At 41.0% G+C, this 26,529-nt stretch overlaps 2 protein-coding genes, 1 long non-coding RNA gene and 1 gene segment (V, D, J or C); 3 read left to right on the plus strand and 1 right to left on the minus strand.

Annotated features, from left to right (window-relative positions):
• Nucleotides 1-1,634: 1,634 nt before the first annotated feature.
• Nucleotides 1,635-3,583, minus strand: LOC135781100 (uncharacterized). Its single transcript, XR_010545066.2, has 3 exons — nucleotides 3,282-3,583; nucleotides 1,882-1,931; nucleotides 1,635-1,785 (listed from the first exon to the last, which is right to left on the minus strand). It is a non-coding gene; the product is annotated as an uncharacterized lncRNA (long non-coding RNA).
• Nucleotides 3,584-4,776: 1,193 nt separating this feature from the next.
• On the plus strand, nucleotides 4,777-5,254 carry LOC135780817 (probable non-functional immunoglobulin kappa variable 6D-41). The segment is given in 2 exon segments: nucleotides 4,777-4,825; nucleotides 4,929-5,254. Coding segments are annotated over 2 exon segments (375 nt in total).
• An 8,105-nt stretch (nucleotides 5,255-13,359) lies between these two features.
• LOC135781026 (histone H1-like) lies at nucleotides 13,360-13,980 on the plus strand. Its single transcript, XM_065291337.1, has one exon. The coding sequence runs from the start codon at nucleotides 13,360-13,362 to the stop codon at nucleotides 13,978-13,980; it is 621 nt and encodes a 206-aa protein (XP_065147409.1).
• A 734-nt stretch (nucleotides 13,981-14,714) lies between these two features.
• Nucleotides 14,715-15,119, plus strand: LOC135781054 (histone H2A-like). Its single transcript, XM_065291368.2, has one exon. It carries the CDS (start codon nucleotides 14,715-14,717, stop codon nucleotides 15,099-15,101), a length of 387 nt encoding a protein of 128 aa, XP_065147440.1. The 3' UTR covers nucleotides 15,102-15,119.
• The last annotated feature ends 11,410 nt before the right edge of the window (nucleotides 15,120-26,529 follow it).

A 26,529-nucleotide genomic window follows, 5' to 3' on the forward strand; every position in this document is an offset into this window, starting at 1 on the left:
TGTAATTATAGTGTATTTATAAAGTACATACGTGTAATTTTAAGGGAACAATTTATAATATTTTCGGAACAAAGAGGTAACAAGTTCCACTTTAATTTACAGCCCGCAGATGTTGTATTTACTCTTTAACTACGTGAAACAAGGGGGTAACAAGTGCCACTTTAATTTACAGCCCGCAGATGTTGTATTTACTCTGTAACTACACTGTTAACGATTTCCCTGTATTTTTACAGTACGGTACTGGCAGCACGGTTGCCAGTAAGTTACTGTATTTTGGTTCTACAGTACTGTACTGTAATCCAGTTTTACAGTACACAAACTAGTACCGTATAGTTACAAACCAGTATTGTACTGTAATTTTACAATAATAGCCTATTTTTACAGTAATTTACTGTAATGTCTATATTGACCCATAAATACTATTTATTACTTATTACAGTTAATACAATAATGTATTATAGCTAGATATTTAGGTTTAAATCTATAGTTATTAATATAGTTAAAAAAAAATGCTATCCTTGACATGACATTATGAATTAAAAGGCAATCCAAGCAATGTTTATATCAAAAATTTTATTAAAAAAACATGTAATTGAAACAATCATTTAAAACAAGATAAACAATAATAAACAAGTAAAATAAAATAAAATATTATAAAGTATAAACAAGTTTGGAGGCCCCTGCTGTAATATATTTAACTCTGGCAAATAGAACACTGGTCCATAGTTTGAAGTTTTCAGTTTAAAGTCCATCATCGACTAAAAGGTAACATTTCACTGTGGTAAAAAGAACACTGTTCCATAGTTTGAAGTTTTAAGTCCATCATCAACTAAAAGGTAACATTTAACTGTGGTAAAAAGAACACTGGCCCATAGTTTTAAATATTCTATTTGAATTTTATTGAACACTAAAAATAAATGCATTAAACTGTGGCAGACTGACACTGGCCTTTAGTTTGAAGTCGCCCATTCAAACTCTATCAGGGACTGCATGAAGCTGTTCACATGGGGGTTAATGGCCACAGCTTTTCTCTGCACCAAGTTCCTTGTCTTTTTGCTTCCTCCTTGTGTGGATGTGCACTTTTTCCCATCTTTGGGATTAATTCTGTCCAGAAACCTGTTAGAAATATCACAAACTTTAAGTCAACAAATATAAGATAGAAAAAGATTCTTTAAAAACACCTAAACTCAGCCCTGAATTTACCCCTATTCTGAAACCTTTTGCTTTTATTCTAATGTTCCACACCTAATTACATTAAAATACAGAAGATTCACTTACCTCTGAACAAACTCTTTCCTCAATGGACAGCATCCACATGGATCATGTCATGATTGAATGTCCTGAACAGAAAGTACAATTGTTACTGATTTGGATACAATATTTTATTCTGTGTGGGTGGGTGTGGTCGTGTGACAGTGTTGCGTGTGGGAATTATGTATGAGTGTATACATGGGTATTTAAAGAAACTGTAGTGGTAAAGTGTAAACTTACCGAACAATGTGCTTGGTGTGTATCTGGTGTCACCCGTGTGCCTCCACATCTGCCTTAACTCCTGCCTTAACTCCTGTAGTTTACATGAGTGTCCTGTGCAAGGACACTCATGTAAACTACAAATAAAAAGTGATCAGCCACATTCCTGTGTACTTTTACATGTGACGTAAAAGCATTTAATATTGCAGTCGAAAAAATACATGACTAGTAACGTGTAACTGTACATCCTGTACTTGCCTGGTTCCTTTAAAGATGATCCATCTTACTCAATCCAGCTTACAAGCAATGGTAAGACTGTAAAAAATACAAATGTTACAAAATCTGTTAGCCATAGAAATAAGTAGACATTTTTACAGTCTATGGTTATATATAAATGTGGTCAATACTTACAGAAAACATATAAACCACAGAGCAAAGTGGAGCAAACTGTAACGTTAGAGCTGTAAAAAAAAGATATGATGTGTTACTGGCTGACATTTTGAAAGCATTGTTTAATATGTTGCATACCAGTGGAATAAGATTTTCAGAAAAGTAACTAAATAAGTCAAATGTAACTTTTGTCAGAATTGGGTTTTTATTAAATTATTATTCTAACATCTTGTCTACAGAAAATCTCTGAAAATATATTTAGTGAGGAAATAGCGATTTATAGTGACAAGGTAACAAGCCTGCCTCTTTAATGTTTCACCCGGACAGGCGGCGGTGTAACACACTATTTCACGCAAGTTTTTTTTTTTACAAAGTTGCTCACTTTAAGGATCAACATGATCGCCGCAATTTGAGCAATCCTGTTGATGCCAGTGTCCTACACGATGTTATAATGGACTATTTTACATCCAGAGATGAAGGATCAGATGACAGACGAGAAGAAGGTACCTGTCATGCTATTACGTAAATGCGGAGCCCATCCTCCTTTTGTGCATTGATTTGAGGTGTTTTGGAAACTTATATTGCATGTAATACATCTGAAGTGGTGGAAATAATATGCCATACAAAATGTATCGGACAACTTATTTGGCGTGTAAAACGCTTTAAAGAAAATATGCTTTGGTTTTGCTAATATACCGTAATGATAACAATAAGCGCGCAGCAATCATCTGATAATAAGATTAGCCCAGGTCTGAACGATATTTGGCCGCAGTTACAACTGCAATGCATATATCCAGTTAAATATGAGGTTTCTTGGTTTCACTTCTGTTGAGGAGTTGATTACTACGGTCTGTGTTGAATATTAAGTTTACGGCGTGTCGAGTCCTGTCTGTTTATGTTGATATTCTTATATCCAACTTTTCATATTTGAAAAAGACGCAAATACAGATTAATGTGAATATGAATATGAAACTGTGCTTTTTCACGTGCACAGCTAACGTTAATCTACGAGTCAGCCTTGCCAAACAGTCGAACTTAATACTTCTCTCTACCGCTAACTGAACAGATAAAACACCGAGATAAACGACCATATGCTGGGACCGCAAGACCGCGCTGGCGGGTGGTCTTTGTCCATTTTGTTAAAAATAGTTTTATTGTTACCACACTTTCAACAAATATAAACTCACCAAAACCGTCATAATTTAGTTAAAACAACCCTATATTCATTAATAAAGGTGTAAAGCGAGTTAAAGCAGCGGTAGGCATCTGTGTAATGTTAGCTTACTTTCTGAGGGAGATTAAAACTTTGTTGGCGACCATTTTCTCTCTCATTGCACGTTTAAAACAATATGACAAACTATTGACAAAATTCTTCTACTAAAAATTTAGTTTTCATGAAACAGAAAATATACCAAACTCACCGAACTGCCAGAAATCAATCGTCCTCCTTCTTCAGCTGCAGCCAGGAGTTGTGCTCTCTCTCCCTCTGTGTGATTTGACTCGTGCGCACTTTCTCTGATTATTGCAAGTACACCTGGCACATTACAGCAATGGCTACAGCAAGGTTACATCAAGACCAAAATATACTGTAAAATTTTCCCGCTCAAACAAATTTACCCAGAATGCACTATGAACTGCAGTACTTTACTGTAATGTACACATACAGTATAGTACTGTGGATTTTTACAGTACAGTGCTGCTAAATCTACAGCGACATCTAACAGTGTACGTGAAACAAGGGGGTAACAAGTGCCACTTTAATTTACAGCCCGCAGATGTTGTATTTACTCTGTAACTACATGAAACGAGGGGGTAACAAGTGCCACTTTAATTTACAGCCCGCAGATTCTGTACTTACTCCTACTACTTGAAACAAGGGGGTAAAATTTTTTGACTTAGACTGTAACAACACAAAACAATGGTATATTTACACAGTAACTACAGAAAATACACTCTTAGAAAGGATGTGTTAATTTTTTACACATCTTTGTGTGTTAAGTTTTTAAAACATTATGTGTAATTTTAACACATTATGTGTCATTTTGTGTTGATTTTGTGTTAAAATATCACACAAGTTGTGTTAAAAGTAACACAAAATGTGTTGTTTCCATAATAACACAGAGATGGGTGGATTCTGGGACAACGCATTTAGAGTGTCGTCCCAGAATCAACACTAATGTGTTGTTTTTAACACATTCGTTCTAAGAGTGTAGTTCTAGTTTTGCTTGCTTTTTTCATCATAGTTGCCTTGCCTATTTTTAATTTTGCTTGATGACCCAACAAATTCCTGTACTCTTTTTCTTTCTTAAGGTAAGTAACCTTTATTGAAAATTCTAAATAAATTGTATTGTATAGCATAAACACATTAACTGAATTTCAAGTTTTGTTGTTTAGTAATCTAAAATACTTACTGGATATATTATTTGTATTTTTCCTGGTTGTTACCCCTTTGTTCCCCAAATATTATAAATTGTTCCCTAATAATTACACGTACGTACTTCATAAGTTTACTATAACTACAGAAACATACGCTGTAAATTCGCTGTACTTATGCAGTACTTTACTGCATATATTATTTGTATTTTTCCTGGTTGTTACCCCTTTATTCCCCAAATATTATAAATTGTTCCCTTATAATACACGTACGTACTTTATAAGTAAACTATAATAACAGAAACATACGCTGTAAATTCGCGTTACCGTATTTTTTATTCAGAATATTTTTAGCATGCAAGTCCACAATGATAATGATAGTGTATTAGTCTGTACGAGCAGAAGTTTCCTGTCGTCTTCTTTGCATTGTGTTGTCATGCTTCAGTGATGTGTGAGTGTTTATAGTGCTGTGAGTTTAACACTTCATGACTGAGATCAGAACAGAACAGAATCTTCATCATCACACAAACCAAAAGAACAACAATGACTTTCATCATCATCTTCATCTGGACACTCACAGTCTTTACTCAAGGTTTGTGTTGTAACATTTTTATCATGATCATTAATTCATTGAGGAGTGAAATATTGATTTGTTTAAGTGTTGTCTTATATTTCATTCTTGTTGTTTCTTTCAGTGTGTAGAGGACAGTACACTCTTACTCAGAGTCCATCAATAACAGCAGTTCAACCAGGAGAACAGGTTAAAATAAACTGTAAAGTCAGCAGTGCAGTGTGTGGTGGTGGTAGTTACTTACACTGGTACTTGCAGAAACCTGGAGAAGCTCCTAAACTCCTCATAACATATGCAACAAACCGTCAGTCAGGAACTCCATCAAGATTCAGTGGCAGCGGATCAAACACAGATTTCACTTTGACCATCAGTGGAGTTCAGACTGAAGATTCAGGAGATTATTACTGTCAGAGTGTGCACTGTCCTAGTAGCTGGGTGTTGACACAGTGATAAAGAGTGATACAAAAACCTCTGTCAGTCAGACTGCACAGTGACTGCACTCATACACCTGACAGATACTGCAGATGATGATACAACACAATAACACACAACACTGATCACACAAATAACACAACATCATCTTATATTCAACAGAAATCATGTTAAGGTTTATACAGGTATGCATTTATGATAAGATAAACACAGATTATTTTAACATTCATCTGTTCATACTGCTTATTCATCAAACCATATGTAGACTCCTCATCTTCAAATAAAAAAAGAGAAGAAATTATTTTTTACAAAATTAGTTTATTCCAGTGAAAAGCAAAACTTTATACTTTGTTATGAATTGGCCAGCACAATCCATTAGACAAATGTTAAATGTTTATGAGAATTATACATTTGTATGTAAATAACTTCATAACTGACTTTTGCCTTCATTTAAGAGAAGTGAAACTGGTTTGTTTCAGTTCAGATGATTTAACAATCAAACAGTGACACTGGGAGCAGGGGCGCATTAATGCACGGGCTTACATGGGCTGAAGCCCAGGGGCCGGCACAGGGAAGGGGCATACTAAATGAACAATTATTTTTTTTTTTTTTTAGAAAACAACTTTCAGATTTGTATATAGTAGTAATACAAAAGGTAGAAATAAATAAATAAATATAAATAAAATCAGAATTTCCTTTATTAGGTTATTAGGTCATGTGTTGCGTAATTGACGTTGATTGGATAATGGGCGCGTCCAACTGTTAGTCTGTGTTGACTGCTTATAGTTTTATATAGTGTGAAAGATGGCGGAATTCAAGAAGCAGGATAGTGGGGCACAAAAAAGAAAAATGCACAAACGAATGGAACAGCGCAACCAGCAGCTTTTAAAGAAAATCCCTAAACTTACCGGAAAATCCCTAAACTCACCGTAAACGATTCCTTCAGTTCAGATCCTGTAGTTTGGGATAAAATAGACAGCAATGCACGAGCATACTGGACCAAAAAAAGGACCAGAATTGTGTCAGAATAAAAACGTTGACGTGTCGGCTTCAGAACGCGTGTATAAGCACCAGAAACGTCACTTTTCACAAAGCTATTTCAGACGTGAACTTGGGAATGGAGAGAGTGTGTCCAGAGAATGGGTTTTGTATTCGCCTTCCAAAGGAAAAATGTTTTGCTTTGCGTGTAAAATTTTTGGAGATAAACCCAACGTATTCACAAGTGGTTGTAATGATTGGAAACATGCCAGAGAGCGCATAACGGAGCATGAAGGCTCCGAGACACACCGTAAAGCCATGCTAACTTATTTGCTTGAAAGTGCAGAGAAAGGACAGGTGGACTCGGAGCTGAAGAAACAATTTGAAACTGAGCGCGAGTACTGGACTGAAGTGTTACGAAGGGTAGTAGCAGTTGTTAAAATTCTAGCAGAGCGTGGACTTCCTTTTAGGGGTCATAGCGCTGTTTTTGGTAATCCCAATAACGGAAATTTTTGGGGAATTTTAGAATTAATTAGCCAGTTTGATCCCTTCTTAAAATCACACATTGAGAAATACGGGAATGCAGGAAAAGGAAACCCTTCTTATCTCTCTCATGGGACCTGTGAAGAATTTATTCCGCTGATGGGGCAGAAGGTTCTTTGTGATATCCTGACACAAATAAAGGTCGCAAAGTACTTTTCAATCAGTGTTGATTCTACCCCCGATGTGGCACACACTGATCAACTCACATTAATTTTGCGATATGTCTCACAAGAGGGGAGCATTGAGGAACGTTTCCTAAAATTTTTGCCTATCACAAGTCATACAGGGGATTCTCTTTGCACAGCTGTGTTGAATGCTTTAAAGGAGATGGAAATAAACTTTGATAATTGCAGAGGTCAATGCTATGATAACGCCAGCAACATGTCCGGCTGTTATAAAGGTTTGCAGTCGCGTTTGAAGGAGATAAACCCTTTGGTTGAATGGGTCCCGTGCGCTGCCCATACGCTTAATTTGGTTGGCGTAAACAGCGTGAACTGCTGCCTAGAAACAGAAGACTTTTTCTCTTTTGTTCAGACACTTTTTAATTTTTGCTCAAGATCGCCAGCGCGATGGAAGACTATCACCGCCGGTTTACAACCAAATGACAACAGCAGGATAGTGTCACGACCGGTTAACACCGGGAAGTGGAAAACAAAAAGAGAACCCAAACGCAGACCAGATATACGAAAATAACTATGAGTTTAATAAATATAACAAAAACACCCACAAGGGGGTAAAACAAGTAATAACCAAAACACTGTGATGAAACACAAAACAAAGCAGAACAAGAGAATCACTGGAACAGGAACTGGAAAAATCAACACTGAAAATACTACAACGCACGCACACCACACAGAGAACACGAGGGCATTATATAGACAGCACATCAATGGGGAACAGGTGAACATAATTAATCACGTAAGACACAAGTACATAAGGGAGTGGGGTAAAAGTGACAAGACACTGGGAACACGTGTCACACATACATGATGTGAAAACACACGTGTTCCCACGTAAACACAATGCTGCCATAGTCTTGCCCACTAACAACCGACCTGGATAATAACCAAGGTCAGGCAAGACCATGACAGCCACAAAACACTGGGAACATGTGGAAGCCACACAACTATATGCCTCCACATGCTCCCACACAGAACATAGTACTGTCATGGTCTTGCCAGATACACTCAGACCCGAGTCTAGTACAAAAGATCTGGCAAGCCCATGACAGATAGAGACTCTGAAAACACTCTCAGATACAAGGTGGTCTGCACACGCACAAGCCACCAAAGCGCTCTGTTTAAATTACGCAAACATCCAGGAATCACTGAGAACGATAGCTAATGACACTAACCAGCAGTTGACCACTCGTGATGAAGCCAGTCGTCTAAACAAGAAAATGGATAAACTGGAAATTGCTTTCCTCTGTAACATGTGGAACACAATTCTGCAGCGATTTTATAAGACAAGCACATCCCTTCAGAGTGTTGATATTGACTTATGTGTTGCTGTAGATTTGTTAAGATCGTTAAGAGACTTTGTGGCAGAGCTCCGAAATCAATTTGACAGTTTTGAGGCAACGGCAAAGCAAATGTCTCCAACCGTGTCTGACGTGTATAAAGCGGACTCTCAGCGCCAGAGAATACGCAAAAAGCGTTGTGATGAATCCACAGAGCCAGACCACTGCTTGTCAGGCCGGGATCGGTTTTCTTCAAGTGTTATACTGGTGATTGACAGACTCATAGCGGAGCTGGACCGGCGCTTCCGTTCATATGAAACTGTAAACCAGCATTTTGGATTTTTAAATAACATTCTGTCCCTGACTCCAGATGAGCTCCGATTGTTTGCAACAAAATTGCAAAATAAATACTGCAGAGATCTGGAAACTGATTTAGTGGATGAACTTTTACAATTTAAAGCAATTATCCAAAAGGAAACCAACACCACAGCGAGAGCGCTCATCAAGATGATTAAGCAACGGAAGTTAGTGTCTGTATTTCCAAACATAGACATCGCTCTACTCTTATTTCTCACGCTACCTGTTACGAATGCCACCGGTGAGTGGTCATTTTCAAAGCTGGCCTTGGTCAAAAACAGGCTGCGTTCTGTAATGGGCCAGGATCGTCTCTGTCAGCTAACTTTAATGTCTCTGGAGAGCGACGTTCTTCAGGAATTGGATTTTACTGAAATTATCAAAGACTTCGCAGCAAGAAAAACTAGGAAGAAAACCTTTTAAAGGTAGGCAATATAATTGTGTTCTGTATTAGTTTGTATTAGCACAAATTTAAATTATGGGTGAAAGGGGGCCTTTTGTAATGCTGTAGCCCATGGGCCTTTGCTTATCAAAATGCGCCCCTGACTGGGAGTGTGAAGTGAAAATCACATTTACATTTTCAGGATGAAGAGACTCAGAATAGATCAGCTCTGTCTCCAGAGATCATCTTCACATCACGAGAGATGGATTTTACATTTACTGCAACATAAACCTTTTCATCAACTATTAAAACTATTGAAGATCATAATAATAATAATCACAGTCGATGTCCAGACACCAAACATCTGCGCTAAAATAAAATACCATACACGCGTTCTCCGCAGCGCAGACCAAACTCTCTCGTGTAAACACACTACATTTATCTGAGTGTTGCGCATGGGATTTAACACAACGTGCAGAAAGTTTCGCGCCTACTGTTGAAAGTAGCCAAATACTTTCTTGCCAAAAAGGCGCAGTGAATACAAAATATTTTTTACTCTCTTTGAATAGACAATCTATCTATAAATAAGTATGAATATATGTATAAACATGCCTGTTTGAAATATGGATACAGAAAGATTGCTGTCTACAAATTCAGCACCATTCCCATGGACAAAGTTATTGAGAAACACAGCATTGAGGATAAATGTAAGAGGTGTTATGAGGTTTATAGAAGCTCCGACTCTCTCCACTTACTACTCACACTTTTACCGCGGCCCTGCTCTTGTGAAACGAGTTTGTATAAGCGAGAACTGCTTCATTCGTTTTATACACCAACAATAGTATTGTCGTTGTTTCTGCATTTGCTTGTCGATTTAGAGCTATACAGGTTTAAACAGCGGTTGAGTTTAGACATACAGCAGGCTACAGTACGTTAAAAGGCTTCATTTAACGTGCACGCACAAGAGACGATCTATTTTACAGTCCTCTGAAGTTTACAATGCAACACTATACTGCATGATTTGAAACGATTACATTGTAACAATGTATAGTTTTGTATGATTTACTGAATTATCCACACAACATGGCGCAGCTGAAAAATTCACATATATGATGTCAGTTTATTAAATTTTGTTAAAACGATTTGTTATGTTTTCTTCAGCATCTACACAACTAATAAATATGTATAATGTATACTGGTTGTGATCCTAAAGCACTAGGTTACAAATTAGAAATAGATTAATCCTTTAGGTGCAAACATTGCACAAATCCAGCCTTGACCTCTACATGTTTAAGGAAGCAGTGATCACAAAAATGACGAGAGGAGAAATCTAGTTTCTGGTTTCAGTGCGAAGGAATTGCAGTGCAGCTGTTTATTGCATAAAGTGTAACCACTATTTCACTTACTCTTCATACTGTACAATATTATTTTACCGTAAAAAAAACAGCTTCTTCTATCTAGACATACTGAAATCAATAACTCCGCAATACTGGGTAGCAGCATCTCTGATTGTTTGTTTCTGTTCCAAGACATTTTGTATGTCTTGCTTGGGGTGTGTGATGAAGAGAGGGATAATTTTAGTAATTTTAAAATGATTTAATTTAATTCAGTGTTTATTAGCCAATCAGATTTGTATTGACGACGTGATTGCGATTCAGCCCTGCGAATATATATAAGCATAACAGACAAGCATGCACACTCACAGCCACAATGACGAATGCATTTACTAGGCTATCTGTATCTATCAGCTAGCTTCGCAATGTCTCAGAAGAGAATTTTGGATTTTTTTCAATCACACAGCCCAAAAGTCCCGAGGACTAGCGTTATTTCTCCAACTGACTTTTCATTCTGCATTTCAGAAAAAGGTCGTCTTTTCAAAAACGATTTAAAAATATAGCCAAATTGTTTCGCGGTGTTTAATTTACATGTAAATGTTACAGAACATTTAAAGTAAACATTTAAAGTAAAAATTAGAATTTAGAAATAGTAAAAACTTAAGCAAAGGAAAACAAAGAAGGCGTATAGGCTATTGGCACGAGTGAGAATGTATACATAAACTGTTTCCATGCATTCGACTTTCCTGCAAACTTGCTCCAAGTTAATTCTCCTGTTTTTCTTTTTCTTAACATCTTTAAACTCCATGTTGCACTTAAGCTACACCATACAGAACAGCAGACCCGGTGCGTGATGCGTGCCAGAGGAGACTCCGCACATGACTCGCGTTGCATATTGTAATTTGTGTATCTTTTTGGACACCTTTGTTACTTTGGCCTAGTCTATATATAATATTTCTGATTATATGGCATATGGCTAATAAAGTAATGAATAAAGTAATGATGAAAAATATGCTTAATCAACGGCCCGGGGATAGTGAGAATAGTAGCAGAAAATAACGACCCTGGCAGAGAATGTTGCAATATAATTATGTAGTTTGTATGAGCCGTCAGCTGATCTTTACTTTATGGATGGGAGGTGCGAGTGAGTTTTTAAAAGAAGACATACATGGGTAGAGTGGTCTGCAGAATAAAAAGCTTGTGAACAACTTTAAAATTTCATAACTCTTTACCACCCCCCCCCCTTGCATCCGCACCCCAGCACCCCCTACCGAAAATATCTTCCCGCGCCTCTGCAATAGACCTCCCCTCATCGTGCATATAATAAATGTAAAATACCAAATTGTCATATTTGCCTCGGGTAAAGCATGTGTTCAGTAAACATACTGTCTTTGTATAAGAAATGTAGAAGCTAGATATAGATTTGGTTCAGAAATGCCCGCAGCTTTACATCTCACATCTGTATGTTTATGATGTTTGTGTAAATAACTAATTTAAACAATGTAAATGTGTGCCTACACTAAAATTCATGGATTCATTTAATGCTGATCAGCCTCTATGGCCCACCAATTATAGGGGATGACAGTAAACCAATAAAAAAGTTAAAGCGTAACTAAACCCCTGGTCAGAGCCTGACTCCACCCACTGGCAATATTTGAAAAATGCAAGAAAAGTGGGCAGATCCCAACGGAGATAGAGGGGACGAACTAAGTGTGTAGTGAGATCGTAACAAGGGCGTGGTGAGCTTGAATCTGCTTACGTCACGAGTTACTTTTTGGACCCAACATCCAATAGGAAAATTCAACTGCAGTAGCCACCGTTCAACCTGAAGAGAGCAGCACTCAGACGTTTTTTCACCATATATTGTAGTATTGAAACACTTTATATACAAATGTCAAAAAACATACTAAAATCAATGAACAGCACCAATAAAGCATCATTCTTACAGATCATTAACTAAAAAAAGTTGGTTTAGGGTTTAGTTACTCTTTAAAATAGCTTTATTGACATGGTTGAATGAGTCTTCACTTTGCCAAATCATAGAAACAATAAATATACAATTACATTATAGAAAAATGAAAATACAAATACATGTAAATCAACAGTTGTGGTTCAGCTCCACTGCTTGTCCTTCTGTCATTACAAGACGTGGCGTACCTTGCAGACAGATTTAAGCTTGTTGGGGTTTCTCGCAGTGGTATTTGTAATTTTTTGTTTAATTTTAATTCTGAATCTTTCTAGTGGTTTGTGAAATGGTGGAAATGTTCCCCTAATTTAGGTGTAATTTAGGCATGATGTTAAAAAGTACAGTAATGGTCCCACTTTATTTTGTGTACGGTGTGGACACAATTTGTCTTTTGTTTGAAGCTATTAAACAGTTCATTAGGACTGAATCACTGATGTGCATGTATTTCAGTATCTCACTGTCACTGTTATGTTATTGATGAATGCGCCAGGCCACTTTTATGCCCTGTTTACCTTGCAATTTGAGTGTAATTATATAGATTTTGTCAACATCTGACCGTAGATGCTGACACAAAGATACAGGAAGTCTCTGGATGGCGCGTGTGCTTCAAGATGATTTAAGAAACTACTTTATATAACATTTCACAATTCCTTCATTGATGTTCATTTAATTTAAGTGATTTAACAAAGTGTCTGTTAAAAACACAGAAGACCTTCTCGACCTGTCATTAAATATTAAACGATAAAAACTCATGAAAACCATAAGCAGCTTTATCCAGTGACTGATGTTGATCTTGGATTTTATATGAAGATGCCAAAATAACCTTTTCTTCCACGCGTGTTTTAGTGTCTATATATAGCTCTGGACCTCTGCTCTGTGTTTACAGTGTCCTTTTATGCGCCAACGTGTTTTAGTACTCTGGTTTTGTTGTAAAAGTTGGAGGAGAAAACACACACGTTAACGGCTCGTGTAGGCGCACAGACACTGCGCTGTAACGGTTGAGTCTATATGGTTCTCATATGCTGTGTAAAGCGCCGCGCGCTCTGCTGCTCCGCATTTACTGATCTCGTGTTGACTTTCTGATAATACAGATCCGCCAAAAATAAGATGGCAGAAACCGCCCCAGCTGTTGCTGTCGTGCCAGCCAAAGCACCCAAGAAGAAATCCGCTGCAAAAGCCAAGAAAACGGGACCAAGCGTGGGTGATCTCATCGTCAAAGCTGTTTCGGCTTCCAAGAAGAGGAACGGTGTGTCTCTCGCTGCCCTGAAGAAAGCGCTCGTCGCCGGTGGGTACGACGTGGAGAAGAACAACTCCCGCGTTAAGATCGCCATCAAGAATCTGGTGACTAAAGGCACTCTGGTCCAGACCAAAGGCACCGGCGCTTCCGGCTCTTTTAAACTCAACAAAAAGCAGGCAGAGACCAAGGCAAAACCAGCGAAGAAAGCCGCTCCTAAAGCAAAGAAGCCCGCAGCCAAGAAACCCGTCGCTGCAAAGAAGCCCAAGACTGCAGCGACAAAGAAGACCGCCGCTAAGAAATCTCCCAAGAAAGCAGCGAAGAAACCAGCCGCCACCGCCGCTAAAAAGGCAACAAAGAGCCCCAAGAAAGCAAAGAAGCCAGCGGCTCCTAAGAAAGCAGCGAAGAGCCCCAAGAAAGCGAAGGCTGCTAAGCCCAAGACAGCAAAGCCTAAAGCAGCCAAGCCTAAAAAGGCAGCGCCCAAAAAGAAATAAAGTCAATACTTTATTTCCAACAAAAAGGCACTTTTAAGAGCAATGTTTCAATGTGTGTAAATTTTTTGCAGTTAAATTCCAGAATTTATCTCATTTATTAAAACAATAAATACTTCATAAAATAGTACTTCTAAGAAGTCTCTAAAAGTTTTACTTTAGTGCCATGCAGATTTTGCACCGTCTCTGCCATAAGAAAGCATTAGATTTTAATGCAACTTTAGTATTAAAGTTAAAAACGCTTTGTATTTATGAAATGCAGTAGAGTATAAAGATGTAAGTAAAAGTTATTGAAGCATAATAACACTACAGCACACTGCAGTACAGATACTTGTATTTTGTTCCCGAGTAAAGTAAAAATATTTCACTTCTTTCCACCTTTGCTATTAAATGTGCTAACAACAAAAACAAATATATTAGTTAACTTTCAGTTTCTGACAGTTTATTTCTTCTCAGGTAACACATACAGATAAACACATATAAATGTATACATTATAATGAACTGTAAGTTGGATTAAAGCATCTGCCAAATGTATAAATATGAATATAAGCGGCAATTGTAAAACAAAGGCAGGTAGAAAGATAGAAGGGGGCGGGATTTGGTATTTGGAGGGAAGTTCAGTGATTGGTTTGAACTTTTCACAGACTTCAACCAATAGGCAAATAAAGCAGCTCTTATATACTGGAAACAACATCCTTGAGTCACATATTTTTGTGGTTACAAGAATACAGCGAAAATGAGCGGCAGAGGCAAAACCGGTGGGAAAGTCAGAGCAAAGGCTAAGACTCGTTCATCCAGAGCCGGACTTCAGTTTCCTGTCGGCCGTGTTCACAGACTTCTTCGCAAGGGTAACTACGGAGAGCGCGTTGGTGCCGGAGCTCCAGTTTATCTCGCCGCTGTGCTCGAGTATCTTACTGCTGAGATCCTGGAGTTGGCCGGAAACGCCGCTCGTGACAACAAGAAGACTCGCATCATTCCCCGCCACTTACAGCTGGCAGTGCGTAACGACGAGGAGTTGAACAAACTCTTGGGTCGCGTGACCATCGCTCAGGGCGGTGTGTTGCCCAACATTCAGGCTGTGTTGCTGCCAAAGAAGACCGAGAAGCCCGCTAAGGCAAAGTAAACCTAGTTTGACCAAGAATGAAACAAAGGCTCTTTTAAGAGCCACCCACTTTAACTATAAAAGAGTGAAACCCGTTGTATTGTATAGATTGTGCATGTGTGCTATAACGTTACAGCAATTGCAAAACAAGATGCTTTAAGAAATATCCATGCTTGAATTGATTTAAGCAGGAGTTTTCAAACTGGGTCAGGGAACGTCCTATTTCTTACTACATGGATACTATCAGTTCCCTTTCAATACGGTTCACTTCGCATTGCGTCAGTTAGCTGACGCTATGGGGGGGAAACTCCTGTTTACTCCGTGACTGAAGCCTATTGGTTAACGTCTGTACAAAGTACAGACCAATGACGTTTGAACCCGCGCGCGGGAGGAACGCGTCCTTATATAAGCGCGGTTCAATCGTCAGGAGCTCATTATTTTCTCCTTTAGCGCGAACCTCTCGCTGCTCCGAAGAAAAAGATGAAGCCTTACCTCGCCGTTGACAAAAGCCCTGCAGCGGAGTCCAGGCCTAGCGTCTTCCCCTGCCGTTTTCCGGCTGAGAACCGAAGATAGCAGAGTCCAGGTCTAGCGTCTTCCCCTGCCGCTTTCCGGCCGAGAACCGAAGATGGCCTTCGCTTGCCGTGGTACGAGCCCTGTGCAGCGGACACATGCCTGACGAGGTCTCCCCTGCGGCCGCCCGGTAAGATCAATATTTTTAATATAAAGCTATAAGCTAAAAGAGCAGGCGCTGTTGTAATAGCGTCCAGCACAGCGGCTCGGTGAGCCTCTCTGCTATGAATTTCCTCCGAGCGCGTTACCGGTCTGGCACCTCCCACGCCGGGACCGCGCTTATGCTTTGGTTGTCTTATCCATGTTTCGTGCTCCCCCTGCTGTTCCTCTCTCGCCGGGATGAACACACGGCGAGCCATGAGACTAGATGGATGCATAGACAAGCACACACGGACTAACCCCCCCTGTGTTCTGTCACACCGCAACCGTTCATGCTTACAGAGTCCCTTCGCTCCTCTCACATTCAGTGGCGAGATCTCTGGCACATATATTAATCCCCCGAGTGCATCGGGTGATACCGTCACGACGCATGGCTGTTCTGTCTGTGTTGCTGCTCCCCTCTGCCGTTCCTCTCTTGTTGAGATGAACAAGCGGGGAACCGTAGACCTGGATAGATGCATACGACAAGCAAACACGGGCGGTCTGCCCCTGTCTCTGTCATAGCACAGCCACTCGTACTCCACGCTCGCGGAGTCCCTCGCTCCTTTCCCCACAGTGGTGAGGTCTCTTAACGGCTTAGCTAGCACGCGGTATTACGGCTCGCTGCCTCTAAATGCAGCTGTCCAGTGTTCAACGATTACAGAGCTTCATGCCCCTCCCCTCCTGGAGCGGCGCGATCTCATTCGTCTGCTCGATAGGGCCGATTCGCCGCTATTGGAGCACCAAGAACACTCATTATAAGAGAGCTTCATGCCCCTCCCCTCCTGGAGCGGCACGATCTCATTCGTCTGCTCGATAAGGCGGACACGCCTCTATTGGAGCGCTAAAACACTTATTATAGAGCTTTACTGGCCTGAGCCGATCTCACTTCAGATAGCTCATTCTTCGTCTGCCTGGTAATTTCTCTCTGGTTTAGACGGAATCAGAGGAAGAACGAATTTGTTTATAATATACTTAGGCCCGAATACCTCCCTTTATTCAGTCCCGTCCTATATCAGTGCGCTGAATATTGGTACATTCTTATATACCCGGTTTTTCTGCCCTTTTAATAAGCGGCAAAACCGCGGGCCTCACGGCAGACTTGCTCTCTGCGATGGGTTCAGTCTGACATTAAACCACCTAGACATACTACCCTGCTCCGTGAGCCGTTCGGTCACCGTCACTACTGAGGCTTGTGCACCTGAACGGCTGAGCTCTGGTCTCCGCAGCACAGCTGCATCAACAGAGAACGAAACTGTCTGGGAGAAAAAGGGGTTATGTCGCGCCTCGGCTGGACTGCCCTAAAATGTTTTCTGTGTGCTGTTTATCCAAACATACTGTGTAATACTGTCGGCTATGCGACCTCACTATAGTGGCGAACGGTATTTAATTCCTCTAAAAAGAGTAATTTCCGTGCTTACTATACTGTGTATTGACACCCACGGTTGTACGGTGTCTCTAAACACTTTATCGCCTTACTGACAAGCAATCAGTAATATGCACACACGGCCCGCTGTCCATAATTCTATCGACGCTAGCCGAAAAAACCCCAGTTTGGCCATATACTGTGTATTGACACCCCACGACTGTACGGTGTCTCTAACACCTTTCTGCCAAATTCGCTCGCAGCCCACCTCAGTTTCTCCGCTACGATGCTGATGGCGCAAACGAGCACGGTCTTACGGCTGTTATTCTCTCTTCCTAGAGGAAGGACAGCCTCAGACTTTTGCATGGCTCCAAGCGTTTGAATCGCGCCCTCTCCGGACGGCCACTCAAAGGCTTACAGCCAAGCGGTTTATGACGTTTTTCGGCCATATAGCTGATTTATATTAGCGGATCCGAAGACGCTCACACCTCCGCTCCAATACTCGGAGATATTAAGGGTAATATCAACCTCAAGTGAGCTTGCTACCCGCCACAATAAGTTTCAAAGCTTAAAGCGCGCGCAGAGTCAGACGCGCGCGGCATCTCGTTTAAGACGGGCACACGTACCCCTCTAACGAGCCTCAGAAAGCTGAATATCGTGGCATTCTGTTCATAAGTCCACTTCAGTTTGACTAAGCAAAGGTCCCGCCCCGAGCTGACGGCCGGGAAGCTTGCTTAAGTTACACACGGCTGCATGAAGTGCTGTCATTACGAGCTAGCCCAGCATTTGCTGTGGGTTGAACACACTTTACGACGGCAATCAGCCTTCGGCGCGTGGAACGCCGTTTGTCTCATATAAATCACCTTGTACTGTGAATACGGTACATTAAGATGATGATTTAGCACTGCAGCACTCTCGACCGTGTTATTGTGATAATGCGGTCGGGCAATCTACGGTGGTTTCATTATTTACCGAACCAGACTGAGATCTCGCCCCCTGAACAAGCTGACGAGTCATCTCCTTTATAAACTCATTGCATCGCTTTATAAGCTATGTTCAATCAGAGTGATACGCATCTCATGCTTAAACTACCAAGATTCAAAATATTAACCTGCCTTATGACACATTGACGCAAGCTGCTAGGACCCCTTTCACGAGGCATCCTTATGCAAAGTCTGATTCATTCTGTCTAGTGACATTGATTGAAAGTCTAACCCCCCGCGAATCGTGGGTGGAACACTTTTCTCCTCACTACAGAGGCACGGCAGCTCTCTCCCCTACCTATATCTATGTGGCCGTGATAACAGCGAACCACGCTTTTACGACCGACCATTCATTTAATTCACAAGCCTGTCATCTCTCAGATGCGGACGGCGGCGGTAACAGCGAACCATGCTTTTACGGCTGGCCATTCACTTTATTCATAAGCCTGTCATTTCTCAGATGCGGACGGTGCCCGAGGCACAGCGCTCTGGAACTGTCCAAGGTCCTGTATGACAGATACGTCTGACGTACATCAGACGATCAGCTGTTCATCTGCGTCACAGATCACTCACTAGAGCACCTGTCAATACAGGTTATTTATGGATCGTTGACGTTATCACCTCCCGTGACAATTATGCTCACTTGTCTTAGAGCATGGGCATGGTCTTAGAGGTTTCTCATTTGACAATTGTGACACGGCCGGCTGGTCCCCGCTGTCCACGTTGTCAGTTTACAGCTTCGACATCCCTGCTTCGCGCACTACTGAGGTTTGTTGCATTAAAGGTGCGCCCATTAGCTCACCTGTATGCACGATATGGTTTTTAATTATATGCGTCCACCGTGCGCTTAGAGAAGCTCACATTTACACGCTATAACATTTTGGTATACAATAAGATGCGCTTGGAAAAGCTCACCTGTATACACAGCTGTGTTATGCTTTGTGACACATACATTGTTGTTCATCTGTGTACGATCACGGTGCGTTGGGTGCCCACCGTTACGTTCATCAATCATATCTGTACACATTCACGGCGCGTTCTGTGCACTGATTTATCTATACGCATTCACGGTGCACTAAAGAGTTCACCCGTGTGCGCACAATTTATTTTCAGAACACATGACGGCGCGCTCGAGAATCTTGCCGGCCTGTGCATTATAACACTCTGATTCATCTATATGCATTCACGATGTATTCAAGTGTTCACCTGTGCCCGTGCAATTTATAGTCAATACACATTTACGGCGCGCTTGGAAAGCTCACCGATCTGTGCACTATAATACTACCTATATGCATCCCGATGCGCTCGAGGGCGCACCTGGGTTCACACTATTGTGGTATCTGTATAATCCCACACTACGAACCGTTCTGCCGCATATTATAGTCAGATCGGCCGTTCGTGAGCTTCGCAGATCACTCACTACCAGAGGTGGGTAGTAACGAATTACATTTACTTCGTTACATGTACTTGAGTAAATTTTTTGGGTAACTAGTACTTTTAGAGTAAATTTAATGATGGGTACTTTTTACTCTTACTCAAGTACATTTCTAGTGAAAAAACTGTACTTTTACTTCGCTACATTCGGCGGCGTTACTGCGCTACTTTCAAATGGTAATAATTAAGGAATATATATTTTTTTTAAAGTTTATAGGGCGTGTTCGAAAGTTTCGCGAGACAGGCTGCGTCACACTGTAGCGCGCGCGACCGCGCGGTCACCCTTTAGCGCGCGCGACCGCGCGTAGATGACAGGAGAAGCAGATGAGGGCGCGTGTGCATTGTGCGAGATATCGGAGGCAGATCATGCATGGCGGCTTCAAGTTCGGTCTATGTTTTCACTCCAAGAAGTCAAAAAGAATAGTTTCATAATGCGATGCATGCTTTGTTCAGTAAACGAGCTGACATCTCAGCGTACAGGAATTAAAGATCCAACCTGAAGTAAGTGTCACAGTATTGTCTATTTGAACACTAATGGTCATTTCACACACTGTCCGAGTTTTTTTGCCATATGCACTCTTGTGCAAGCGATGACAAAACCTAGTGTAAGTTAAACCATACAAACAGCACGTTCATCTGCACATTTCCGTGTAATTTCCCCACTGAAAACCAAAATGTACGTTAAGGACGTCTTGCATTTGTACACAAATCCTGATACCTAACTAATACATTCAAATAAACGGGATTGTATTTTATTTAAATCCTTCCTAAAGAATGAATGAATAAAAATAAAAGAATAAAGTTTGATTTTAAAGAAACATGTATTATATATTATAATAAATGTAGAGTTGATTTGCTCGTGTTTATGTTCAGTAATTGCACTTTAATGGCAATGAAAATAACCTATTCATATAAAAACATGATAACAAACAGACACACATGTCCTTTTTTGTTTACTGTTTGCATGTTTAAAGGCAGATGCTGACAAGTTTTTGTTGTGAACATGAAAATAAATACAGAGTTAACCGTCAGAAAACATCTGTGTGTGTGTTTGAGATTTTTTCTCAAATGACACGTTATGTGATGTTAATGTCCCTTTTTAAGGAGAGGTTTGTGAAAACCCTCCAAGTAGTCTGAAATTCAGTGCTTTTGCGCTACTTCTTTATCAGATCGGAAGTAACGAGTAACTAACTACTTGAGTAGTTTTTTCATCTAATACTTTTTTACTCTTACTCAAGTAAATAATTAGATTGATACTTTTACTTTTACTTGAGTACATTTTTGTATAAGTACTTGTACTTTTACTTGAGTACAGATTTTGGGTACTCTACCCACCTCTGCTCACTACACGTATGTCTGTTGCTAACAGTGGTTATTTAGATGGATCGTTGAAACCATCGCACTGGCTCACGCCCCTCTATGAGCTATGTCCTATATAGAGCCCACTCTGTGCGAGTTTGGCTTCTTCATGAACTTGGTCTACAGGGGTATCTATATTTGATATCTGCTACGCGGCCGGCTGGTCTTCGCCGTCTACGTTGTCAGATTGTACAGCTTAGACGTCCCTGCCCTACGAGCGCAGGTTCTCTCGGCTCAATCATGCACGCTCATGCGTTTTATGTGTACACCACGGTGCGCTCAGCGAGCTCACCAACGTGACTCTGAACTTACTTATCTCGCACAGCCGCGGCGCGCTCGGTACCTCGCCGTCTTGTGCTATGTTATGTGCCCCCGGTGCGTTTAAAACCCCACCGTGTGCGCGTCAACAATTTATATGGTGCTTACACATTTGCTTTAAAGCGGTGAATATGCCGGGTGTAGGGCCACACGCAGTGTCTCTCCGGTAAGGCACTTCAGTACGTTGTGTATGCACGGCGTGATGGGATTACGTTCCCCCATAGCGTCAGCTAACTGTATTGAAAGGGAACGCTTAGGTTACTCACGTAACCCCGGTTCCCTGAAAATAACGGGAACGAAGCATTGCGTCTCTTGCCGTGCTACAAACGTCTACGCAGCGAGTGTTATTCGGCTGCGCGCTTCAGTCGAATAATAATGAGCTCCTGACGATTGAACCGCGCTTATATAAGGACGTGTGCATCTCGCGCGCGGGTTCAAACGTCATTGGTCTGTACTTTGTACAGACGTTTACCAATAGGCTACAGTCACGGAGTAAACAGGAGTTTCCCCCATAGCGTCAGCTAACTGACGCAATGCTTCGTTCCCGTTATTTCAGGGAACCGGGGTTACGTGAGTAACCTAAGCGTTCCTTAACTGCTGTGCTACCACCACCCCTTTCGGCTTAGTGGCTGCTTTCAAATCACACCCGTGGAGATATCTGCCAACAAATGGACAATCATTCATGGGGCTGCAGTTAGTGCATTCAATAATTTTCAATGTATGTGTTCAAATTCACATTCTGCGTAAAAAAATAGTTTCAATGAGAGGTGGTGGAGGGTGGTGTTGGGAACTATGACCCTATCTCGCCTGCAAATTAAATTGGTGCAAAACTGGCCGCCATGCTTGCACTAAGTGTGGCCTTACTTGCCTATTCACGTACTTTGTCACTTAATTTTACTGACTTGCACTAGAAGAAACTGCAATAAAGATTTTTTTTATCTTTGTGATAAGTTTATCCACCAGTGTTTTGTCTGCTTTACCTAAAACATTTTCTTTAAAATGTACCTTCTCAGATGCAGTTATGTCAAAGCACTTGTTTCGGCTGGCCAGATTGGAACAGACCTGAATGGGAAGATGGCAGAGCTAAGACTGGCAATGTCCAGGAAAAATGTTAACTAAAAATGATTGAGTTTGGGAATGTTTTAAATGTGCCTAGAAGTTTGAAAATGTAATACTGAGGGAAAAAAGTGAGCGCTTTGAAAAGGCTTTAAAAAGAAAATAAAGTCTGAAGTTGATGTTAAATGAAGTTAAAGTTTTTACTTGAAAAGTTTGTACTTGTTTGTACTTGTCAAGTCTGTGCTAAAAAAAATGCAGTAAAGTTTGTATTTGAAAAGACTTGGAATTGTGTGTTCTGTAGAATGAGTACAAATATATGTGCAGGCTGTATAAAAAACATAGTTGTGCCACTAATATAAGTGAAAGTACATGGTGGCATCATATAAGAAGCATATTTGTATACCTAATATAAGGGAAAGTACATGGTGTCATCATATTTGAAACATATTTGTATCCCTAATATAAGTGAAAGTATGTGTAGCACCTCTCTGCTCTACTTGACTAGAATAAAAATGTATTGCTTTAAAATAAAAGGAGGTGCCTCTATAGGTTATGATTTGGTTTAGGCCAGTTCTAGGTTCAGCATTGAGGGGGGAGTAAATTGACAAGGACAATGTGTAAGAGTGGAAGAAAAATGCAGTAATTTTATTACAGCAATAAATTATTTAAAATATTTCATTCTGATCACAAAAGAGAGAACCACAGTTAAATATTGAGGAATATATAATAATAATAAATACACATAAATAAATAATAAAATAAATAAATAAGAGCTCTTTTCCCAAAGTTTCAAATAAAAGCTTTCCAATAATATGATTAAAAGAAAAGAAATAGTCCTGTACCTGGGTATGTAAGGTGTATATGTCAGTGTATGTTTGAAGGCTTATCTGTGTCCAAGGAACACAGGTTGATCCAAGGGTAGAGTTCAAGGGGTTTGGTTTTCCAGTGTGAAAAGGAAAACCAGTTCAATCAAAATCCAATGGGACTGACTCGCCATCCAGTGTTCCAGCTCAGTGTTCCAGCTCAATAAAAAAAACCAATCTGCATGCAGCAGTTTGAGAATACTAATTAACATCATATATTAAATATCAAAATCATAAGATCTCTTTAAATTCCAATACAACTACAGTTCAACAAGTTTTATTAACTTGCATCGCTCGTAATGAGAGAGAGAAAGTGCCATTCTCACTCACACAGGCTAATGTGTGCCCACCTCTAAACATTCTAATATTAATGTCTCCTATCTCTTAGGACTTTGTTACTATCAACAGTCATATATATTAAAAATCATGTTATTCAATATACTAATTAATAACTTCTATATCACAAACATAAAAACAATATTATCACAATAACAGTACAATAAAATTAAAGTAAATCTCCGATTGGTTTTTAATTAGTTAGTTCAGTTATCAGAGTAATATCATAGCATTTCAACCCACCGGAGTTTGGGATAAAACAACACAGGTCTTCTAGCCTCAACAATATGTAGACAAAATATGTACAAGGAATGGTAAGCTGATTCAGATTTATAAAAATTGTTAGATTATATTGCAAAAGTATCATTTTTCTTAAAAGGGTTATCAATAACGTCTAATTACAATTCAAGTGGAGTCTCCAGAATGACAAACAAACCCGTCACCTAGGAGATAACTGCACCAAAATAACCGTCTAAAGTTATAAATACTAAAGTTATGGTCTTAGTAACCAAACTTTAAGGTGGGTTACACCCTCCCCCCCAAATCACCCTGAGTCCCTTCATGGGTGTCTACAAGTCTAATTTTCTAAAAGCTATATCCTCAGGGGTGAGTGATTGTCCAGCTCATTAAAAGAGTCCATGGCCCTATCAAAACCATCTAATATGGCGTGGGCAAAATATATAAGGGGGTTCCCAAGCAGGGAATACTGAAAACGGCTGGGAGCTCTCCGCATTCTCTCAGATCTCCTAGTAGGAGGATCTTCAGAAGGCACTTGATCATCTGGCACTTCATGGAGTTCAGATACTTCTGAGGGCTTCAAGTCCCCAAAGAGAGGGTCATCTTGAGACTCTTTTTCCTCTCGAGACTTTTTTTCCTCTCTCCAACAGTCATCCACAGGCCCAGGTAAGTCATTCTCACTGATTGCTGCTTTTTCAACTTCCTCAGCAGCATCAATGTGAGCTTCAGCAGTAAAAGTGTCTACAGGACCTTCTTCCATGGATTCCACAGTTAACTTTCCCTCATGCTTGTCAGGTCCCACTGGGTGAACAGCTGGGGATTCATGGTGGCACTTGGGAATCTTGTAGACTCTGGAGAATCTTTTCTCATAGAGAGTTGGGGAACTTTCCGAGCAGGATGAGTCATCACTCTCAGGGTCTGAAGCTTCACTTTCTGACTGTTAAACAGGGTTGTTCCTTGTTTGTGGTCGTCGTGTCGTTCCCTTCTCAGGTTGCTCTGGAATCTCCTCATCAGTCAACACTCCACAAGGCAGCAGCAGGTCTCTGTGGAGAGTGCATGTTGGACCATCTTCTCCCTCAGGTTGAACAACATAGACTGGTAAGTCATCCACTTGCTTGATCACTTTGTAGACACTTGACTCCCACCGGTCAGCCAGCTTGTGCTTGTTCCGTAGCCGCAGATGTCGAACCAGGACACGGTCTCCCTCCGCCAGAGCAGACTCACGGACAGACTTGTCGAAGCGTCTCTTGTTTCTGACAGCAACCTTCTCTGCATTTTTCATGGCCAATTCATAACTATGCTTGAGGTGAGACTTGAGCTTTCTTACATATTGAGAGTGGGAGGTAGATTGTATGCCTCTAACTGGCAGTCTGAAGGCAATGTCGATTGGAAGACGAGGCTGTCTGCCGAACATGAGCTCATAAGGGGAGAAACCGGTGACTTCGTTCTTAGTGCAGTTGTAGGCGTGAGTGAGGGGTTTTACAAAATCACGCCATTTGCTCTTCTCTTTATCTTTTAATGTTCCCAGCATACTCAGAAGGGTGCGGTTGTACCGCTCAACTGGGTTTCCTTGTGGGTGGTAAGGACTTGTTCTAACTTTCCTGATCCCGGTAATGGCACCGTGCTCTTTAATGGTGTGTGACTCAAAGTCCCGTCCCTGGTCACTATGGAGCCTCTCAGGAAATCCATAGTGGACAAAGAATTGCTCCCACAGACACCGTGCCACAGTGCAGGCTTTCTGATCTTTTGTTGGAATTGCAACTGCATACTTGGTGTAATGGTCAGTGATCACCAGGATGTCTTTGGTGTTGCGGTCAGGTTCCAGGTTCTGTAAAATCCATACAGACCAACTCCATTGGTCTAGTGGTCTGGATGTTGACGAGGGGTGCTGCCTTGTCTGGCTGAGATTTCCTTCTGACGCATCTGCCACAGGACTTTATCTTCCTCTCGACATCCGCTGCCATTTTCGGCCAGAAAAACCTTGATCTCACCAGGTCCAAAGTGCGCTCAATCCCAAGATGGCCCATGTCATCATGCAAGCACTTGAGCACCAGTGCTCTTAATTCCTGGGGTAGCACGAGCTGACTAACAGGCTGGGAGTCACACTGCCGGTTCCTGTACAGGATGCCATTCTTGAGTTCCAGGCGGCTCCACTCCTTTGCCATCAACTTGAGCTCTGGAGAAACAGTCATGAGCTGAGGTGTGGCCTGTTCTCCTAACTCAAGCAGGGTGATGACTTGGCCTATGGCAGGATCTACCCTCTGGTGTCGCCTAAGATCTTCCTCTGAGAACCTGGGGATTGTGACATGTCCTTCAAGGCAGTCGTCCTCTTCAAAGGCATCTGGCACCGCCTTAGGATGAAGTGCGAGGGATTCGACCAGTGTCACTGATGGGGAGTCTGGCTCAGTATTGGAGAGGAGGTGTTTGTGACAGGCAGCAGTGACCACATCAGCAGGTAAGTTGGTCTCAGCAGCTGAAGACAAGTGATGGGAAGTAAACTGATTTATTCTCTGATGCTCTTCCAGCGAAGCCTGGTCACCCATCACCTCACAATGAGGACGTCTGGAGAGTCTGTCTGCATCCTGGTTCTGTTTTCCAGCTCTGTACTTGATGTCGAAGTTGAAAGTGGAGAGAGCTGCCAACCAGCGGTAGCTTGCTGCATCCAACTTTGCTGAGGTCAGGATGTAAGTCAAGGGGTTATTGTCCGTTATGACTGTAAAGGTGTTTCCATACAGGTAGTCATGAAACTTTTCGGCAATAGCCCACTTCAAAGCCAAAAACTCCAGCTT

The sequence above is a fragment of the Paramisgurnus dabryanus genome, chromosome 23, assembly GCF_030506205.2.
Source record: "Paramisgurnus dabryanus chromosome 23, PD_genome_1.1, whole genome shotgun sequence".
Taxonomy (NCBI): Eukaryota; Metazoa; Chordata; class Actinopteri; order Cypriniformes; family Cobitidae; genus Paramisgurnus; species Paramisgurnus dabryanus.

What these genes read in the sequence shown, in the direction of transcription:
- LOC135781054 (XM_065291368.2), top strand. Translation starts at nt 14,715, where the DNA reads ATGAGCGGCAGAGGCAAAACCGGTGGGAAAGTCAGAGCAAAGGCTAAG.
- LOC135781026 (XM_065291337.1), top strand. Translation starts at nt 13,360, where the DNA reads ATGGCAGAAACCGCCCCAGCTGTTGCTGTCGTGCCAGCCAAAGCACCC.